Source organism: Alosa pseudoharengus, unplaced genomic scaffold (assembly GCF_046254945.1).
Source record: "Alosa pseudoharengus isolate Yale_2024_CS ecotype anadromous, Long Island Sound unplaced genomic scaffold, YU_APseudo_1.1 YU_APseudo_1.1_scf_9, whole genome shotgun sequence".
Lineage (NCBI taxonomy): Eukaryota > Metazoa > Chordata > Actinopteri > Clupeiformes > Clupeidae > Alosa > Alosa pseudoharengus.
The window spans coordinates 3,232,009-3,239,428 of NW_027468881.1; the positions used below are offsets into that span (position 1 = coordinate 3,232,009).

General features: G+C 39.0%; 1 protein-coding gene across 1 annotated transcript; it reads left to right on the forward strand.

Moving 5' to 3' along the window:
• ubiad1 (UbiA prenyltransferase domain containing 1) lies at positions 1 to 7,114 on the forward strand. Its single transcript, XM_076276353.1, has 3 exons — positions 1 to 198; positions 1,045 to 1,734; positions 6,203 to 7,114. Exons 2-3 carry the CDS (start codon positions 1,143 to 1,145, stop codon positions 6,688 to 6,690), a joined length of 1,080 nt encoding a protein of 359 aa, XP_076132468.1. The 5' UTR covers positions 1 to 198; positions 1,045 to 1,142; the 3' UTR covers positions 6,691 to 7,114.
• The last annotated feature ends 306 nt before the right edge of the window (positions 7,115 to 7,420 follow it).

Below are 7,420 nucleotides of genomic sequence, written 5' to 3' on the forward strand. Positions count from 1 at the left end.
TTCTGACGCACGTACAGTACGTGGACAAAATGGCGACTGACTGGTCTCTTGAAATGCTGCTCTGAAGACTGCACTGTTGGGTTGAAGTTTACCGGCTGTTAGGATAATGATATGCGAAATGACAGTTGGCAAATAACATTGTAGGAACCATATAATGCATTTCAAGTCTTCCCAGAAGGACGTTAACAATACATTTCGGTAGGTTATATTCTCATCATAAGCATACAGTTAGTTAACACACATGAGTTACGATACGACACGATACTGCAGTAGTTGCTAACGTTAACGTTAATGTTATCGTTAAACTTGGCTGGCTCACGTAATCTGCTTAGTTAGGCAACTTTCTTGCACGACAGTATGCTGACCTGCTAGCGATAACAATAAGTTAGTGATAACTTGTCCGACATAAATATCGTACTGCCAGTTAATTTGCGTTAAACCATCAGACATGTTAATTGATATTATCGGATTTATTCACATAATTAATAAAATAACAAACTTACTGTATTGCTAAGGTTTAGCTGGCAAATTAGTTATCACTAGAAGCAGCTACAACGTTATAGCTACACTGATCGCAAATGCATGATCTTTCGGCATATCATGCAGCCAGTTACTGTCTGTTACGCTTTTCATAGGCGCAAACTTCGATCCATTACCTGAGCTTTATTGTTCAACCTAAAGTGGCCACTCGTTACAATGGGTGTGAATGTTCAGGAGCCCAGCCCCATAGTACATTTACATGTATTCATTTAGCAAACACTCCTACTCAAAGTGACTTTTATGTCAATAATATAGCAAGGTCCATCCCGGAGCAACTTGAGGTTAAGTGTCTAGCTCAAGGACACAACAGTGGAAGCCGGGAATTGAACCCACAACTTTTCAGGCTACTATAAAACTAGGGTGATAGCGAGTCAGAGTTGTCGATCTTTATTCTGTGTTACATTCCTTTTTTGGACTGAGAATAAGGCTTGAGGATTCGTCTGCTTGCAGAGAGTTAGAATCTAGATTGCTGACAGTCTTTTTCCTTATTTGTTTTCATTGTAGGGACCGCATCAACTTCTTGTAGCTTACTGCTTAAATCACCTTGTACGAGGTGTGTTGAAGACCTGCAAGTGGATGCTGTATGTGAATCTGACCAGGCAATGGCCCAGGGTAAATCTGCCTGCTCGGAATCATCCACGTGTGTTCTAGCAGCTGGTTCCGATGGTCAGCAAGATCCCATACAGCCTGTCGATGGTGATGGCACAGGATTGAGTTTGAAAGGACATGTCCGCAGCAACTACACAGACAACAACAGCTCATCAGGGATTGCAAGGGTGGCAATGGATGTCAAACACAAATGTGAAGCCTATGTGCTGGCTCTACGTCCTTGGAGTTTTAGTGCTTCCCTAACACCAGTTGCCCTGGGCAGTGCCTTGGCTTATAAACTTGAAGGTCAAGTGGACCTGCTGGTGTTGTTGGTGTGTGCGGTGGCTGTACTAGTCGTGCATGGTGCTGGGAATTTGGTTAATACCTACTATGACTTCTCCAAGGGCATTGACCACAAGAAGAGTGATGATCGCACACTGGTGGACCAGATCCTTGAGCCACAAGATGTGGTTATGTTCGGAGCAGTCCTGTACTCAGTTGGCTGTCTTTGTGCCACATTGCTCTTCTTTCTCTCCACCCTTAGACTGGAACACCTGGCACTCATTTATTTTGGTGGCCTCTCAAGCTCTTTTCTGTACACAGGAGGTAAAACAGCCAATTGTTTTCTTATGCTACAGTGCATTTTCTTGTGATCTGTTTAGTGCAGTGGTTCTCTAGCTGGGGGCAATGGAACCCTGAACAACCAACCGCTGATCAGAGTTTAACAGACCACCAGGCGCAGAGTGTGTCCAAATGTGTCTGAAATTAACATCACCTTACTCAGATATGTGCCACGTCAACAATCCCATGTCAAAATAAATGGCAGGACTATTGCAGGGTTTCCACAGGGTCATAAAAAGTCTTAAATTTGATAATAAGAATTGTAGGCCCTAAAAATTCATAAAAACATCCCAATTTTCTATACAAGGTCATAAATTACGTTTAGTCACGTCTTAAATTCATACACTCGTTCATTCATTGGTTCTACCATTGCCTTTTCCCCACCAGAAATGCACAGGCGGCGGTATTCATTCATTCCGCCTCTTGTTGTAGTTCTGTCTGAGGAATCTGGGTGTTATCACAGCATTCCACAATTCAAGGTCGATGCGGCAGTGCAGCAAACAGACTTGTCGGAAGGACTTTCACAAAAACCCGTGCAAACTCCGAACACCCAGGCTTCACTGCCATTGTTTTCTTTTACAGTCTATGGTTGAGTGTTGCACCAGAGAGGGTTGAAGCAGGTTTCTGTGAAATTCCAGCTATTAAATCCATTAAGAATGACAGTGTTGTTTTGGAATAAGATACGTATTTCATGTCAGTGTGCGCAAAGCATGCTTCTAGTGCTTACCGTAGCATGTCTTTTCTCCTCACACACGTACGCAGCTTTCAACCTGCAACTGTCATGTGTGATGCTGTGACCGCAAAGCAACAAATAATAGCCTAGTAGCCTAGGTCAATGTTAAGTTGATTTGCTGAAATGTATCTCTCAAGTTTGTGTTGCTACCCTACCTAGGCTATGGAATTTAGTTCATTTAGGCCTACTGTTGGGTTTAATGACATTTCAGAAATAGGCTACGCAGCCTATTGACAAACTCACCAAAATCATAGAAATGAACATTGCAAGACACTTATCTCTGCCTTGATCCCAGAAAGATTTTCTTTGGCTTGTTAGTTTTTTGAACATTTATTTTATCTAATGACATAGAAAACACAATGATTTTGCATCCACATATCCTTGCACTATGCACATTTTCCACTAGCCTAAAACTGAGACTGAAAGCTAATTACTTTTTTACGTACTTAAAGTGACAGGCACTCAATTACACCTACACACCACCAATGTAATGACAATAAATACAAGTGTAATAGTTTACAAATCAATATGAAGTATTCAAATTACTAAATATTTAGCTATTACTAATTATCCAGATCATAAAATACTAGAAATTATTAACAAAATATACAGCTCTGGAAAAAATTTAAGAGACCATTGCAAATTTGAATAGGACTGTCAACTCATTTAAATGTCACTCAGCAACAGTAGGATAACATCAGAAAAATGTGCAGTGGTCTCCTGATGTTTTCCAGAGCTGTATAAAGTTTATATGAATTTCAAAATATGAAATAAAAACATATAACATAAGCTATCAGCTATGGCTCGAAGAGGATGCGTTTAGTAGTTGCCTCAAACCCGTCCCTAACAATCGGTATTAATTAATAGGTACCAATCAAAAAGATCGATACTCCGCGGGATTCCATCTGTGTCGTCTCCAGTTCCACACACAGTGGGTTCAGATCAACCTCCTTGAACCACCTTGAAAGCGGAGGTCCTGTGGGTGTTGAATACCGTGACTAAACACCACTTGTACGGGAACGAAGATATAGCCAAATTTTTCCAAACAATGTTCCCAGATAGCATCGCCCAAAAATATTTTGAAGGGAATTTTAATGACTAAAGTTATTTTTTGTAATTTGGGTAGGTTATAAATTTAAATCATAATGGTCATAAAAAGTCTTACATTTGACTGACTGAACCCTGCAGAAACCCTGTATTGTGAAGTAATCTGTTTTTAAGGTTACAAGAAATTCCATCTCTGCACCTCACTGTTTTTTGAGAAATTGGACAAAATATGGTGTAAAATTGAAATGACAAACAGTACATGAAACATATTCTAATCTACAGTGCATTGATGTTGAAAGTTGTCATCACATCTTTCTTTTTTAAAACAAAATGTGCCTTAATGTGAGGAACTGACAGTTTGCAGTTAAAACAATCTGATGGAATTGACAAATTATTTTCACAAAACAAATTGAGTTCATGCCAGTCATTTTGTTTTACTGCCGATGCTAGCTGCTAACTAGCCTGATGTAGCCATACTCAATTCTAGTCAGAATTTGAGTATGATACTGTTTGATTGGGACGTGATTATGGAGCTTATTTCAACCGATACATGGGGAGAAATGCCTCTGCACTCAATTGGATAGACCTAACTAATTAGAGCAACGAACTAGCCTACCATGAATCCTGTAGGGAGAACAGCCAAAACATCCTTCTTCTTGCTGTTTTAGTTTTGTTTTGTTTTAGATCGTTTTTAAAAGTTATATATATCTTGTACAACAGACGCGATAGCCAAATCTAAATGTATCTATTCTAGCGACAACATTTTTGTTATAAACAAGATCAACCGAAGCCTGCTCAGGTGACAGGTGATAGACTAGACACCATTGGCCATCTGTCCATCATCGAATAAAGCCCGCCTGGACAATTAGGTTGGTGCGGACTGCTCTGGTTCGATTGCTTGTAAATGGAGCAAGTCCAGACCGAATATCCCGACCTCAAATTTTGTGACCGGGGATAAATTCGGGCTGGCTTCCAGACTAAATGCTAACAGAACCTACTAGAAAATAATGAGGTTATCTCTAAGAATTTTTAAATAATTTTCTCAGAAATCTGCAGGAATTGGCATATGGATGTGAGACAGGAGATAACAATATTTAAATTAAGAATATTTAAAAACATGTGTGATGTGGCAAGGGATCCTAAAGCTTGATGGATGCCCTTGATATTGCCTGATTTTGTTACATTTCAATTAATATCTGAGAGTTGACAAAAAGTGGTGTACCATTCTGAAACTGTATGAAACGCATGTCATTTGGAAGTTTGTGAGTTAATTTAGCTTTTTATGTTAAAGCTTATTTTAAGTTTTACATCTTTAAAACACATTTTATTGAATGAATGGTTGAACCCCTTCTTTGTTGACACACTGTTTTTATTTGTAGTGGGAATACGATAAGTGTCATAAATGTGACACAGTACTAATACAATTGAGGAGGATAATTGTCTCATATACATTCTATTAACATTTAAACATAACATTAAAAATATATTAATTATTGAACCTGATAGTTTCAACTCCTGCACATGTTTTGTATAGAGATGCACCAATTTGGAAATTTCAGGCCGATAACGATAACTGTATTTAAAACCAATAACTCTATTTATTGGTTTGTTGTGGCCAATACTGATACGATAGCTGATAATATTACTCTTGGATTTTTTTTTTCTTTAAGTGCAAGGTACAGCATTTAATAAGCAGCATTTCATTTGCAGTCATTTTGCATACCACCAGTGACAGGCAGAACTACATTGATAGATAGATAGATAGATAGATAGATAGATAGATAAATAGATAGATAGATAGAGTGATAGATAGATAGATACTTTATTGATCCCAAGGGGAAATTCAACATTTTGAACTCATAATAGGCCTGTCCTCAAGCAGCAAAACTAGTCATCAAAATAGTATGTGTGGCTCCTTTAAGGTGAAGGTCAGTCAGTGAGTGTCTGTCCAGCGAGAGTGGACGGAGATAAACGGAAAAGCTGGAAAAATGCTGGTGACCGGATCCGAGGTCATGATGAAGGAAACTTGAGCATAGTTTTAACTTCAATTGAATAAAGCTCAGGGTTCCCACGGGTCATGGAATTTATGGAATATCGTGACATTTTCGAAAGTCTATTCCAGACATGTAAAGTCAGGGAATTTTATACAGGCACCATTTGCATAAGCTGCATTTAATTAGTTATTGGCATTATGGACTAGTTGTTATAACACAGTGAATGCAAAGAATTGTGGCTTGTGTAAGGCTACCAGCATACCATGCCATGTACCATGACTGAAAAAGGGGATGCATTTCTGTTATGTTATTACAAAGCAGACAGCTGCCTTTGATTTGTAACAGTCAGATCTGAAGCAAAATTTGTTTTGAAGTCATATTGGTCTATTCCATGCCAACACATTCAAAATTCAGAGCATTTCAGGATTCAAGAAATTTGCACGCTACAGCTTGTAATGGCTTTGGTTTCTTGCCTACTAGATAATGTCATGTTGCTCTGTGTCTGAACAAAATGTGTTCTAAAAGTCTACAACTAGAATCCTGTTCCCCCCAACATTTAAGAAATACCATGTTGAAATGTGATTCTGATGTAGTGAGATTTTTTACTCTTACCTGAAACATGGAATAGGGTCATTTTTTTCTGATATTCCACTAACATACAAATTCATTTGTCTTCTAGGAATTGGTTTCAAATATGTGGCCCTGGGTGATGTCGTTATCCTCATTACATTTGGCCCTCTTGCTGTGATGTTTGCACATGCTGTGCAGGTTGGATATCTTTCAGTATTGCCTCTGGTCTATGCCGTGCCACTTGCCCTCAACACAGAAGCTATCTTACATAGCAACAACACCCGAGACATGGACTCTGACAAGCAAGCAGGCATTGTCACATTGGCCATCCTGGTGGGGCCTACATTATCTTATGTGCTTTATAATCTGTTGCTTTTTGTCCCTTATGTACTCTTCTGTATCCTGGCCACACACTACACCATTAGCATGGCATTGCCCTTGCTTACCCTGCCTATGGCCTTCCCCCTAGAGCGGCAGTTCCGCAGCCAGTGTTATTCCAAAATACCCCAAAAGACTGCGAAACTCAACCTGCTCATGGGGCTGTTTTATGTTTTCGGAATAATCTTAGCACCACAAGGAAGCTTACCATTACTGTGAAAATATTTTAGAGATGTTGCTGTTTGTTTTCATGTAAAAATGCTTCTCATTGTTTTGTATTTATGTATTTGTGTTCCCTACAGATTCCAAAAGTAAGTTACTGCATTAATATTGGAAAAGTGATTTATCAGAAAGACTTGCAGGCTCACACATTCAAGTTTGGTTTTTGTATGTCTATGAGGGTGCTGTCAGGAGGTCTTCTTTGTAATTTTTCACTACCTCTGATTTCTAAGTATAAACTGAAAAACAACCCTTAAATAAAGAAACAAGGCCATTGTACTTTCCTTCCAGGCCCTGTATTTTCTTTTGCATTTTCACCATTTTGAAAGAAAAGCTTAGATTTGTAATCCCTTGTCTCCTTCAGATCTATAATATTTTGAGCTCATTGTTGGTACCATGAAGAATAAAATGTGCCTTTAAAATTTTTGTTTGTATGTGTAAAAGCTTTAGTAAACTTAATTGTTTGATGCAGGGGCATGTCTACGGTTGCTTGATGGTCTTTTGGGACCCCACCGTCGACTTCAAGGCAGCGCTGCCACTGTCGACTTCAGGGCAGCTCTGACCATCAACCAGAGTTTAATTAAAGAAAAAAAAGCAATGTTTCAACCTAACAGGGTCTTCTTCAGGCAAACCATAAAGAAGACCCTGGTGGGTTGAAATGTTGCTTTTTTCTTTTAATTACACACTGGGAGCTACTCCGGTGTGCGGACACTTTTTACATTGACACGTT

What these genes read in the sequence shown, in the direction of transcription:
- ubiad1 (XM_076276353.1), top strand. Translation starts at nt 1,143, where the DNA reads ATGGCCCAGGGTAAATCTGCCTGCTCGGAATCATCCACGTGTGTTCTA. An exon ending in CTCTTTTCTGTACACAGGAG is followed by an intron (nt 1,735 to 6,202) that starts GTAAAACAGCCA and finishes TTTGTCTTCTAG; the next exon opens with GAATTGGTTTCAAATATGTG.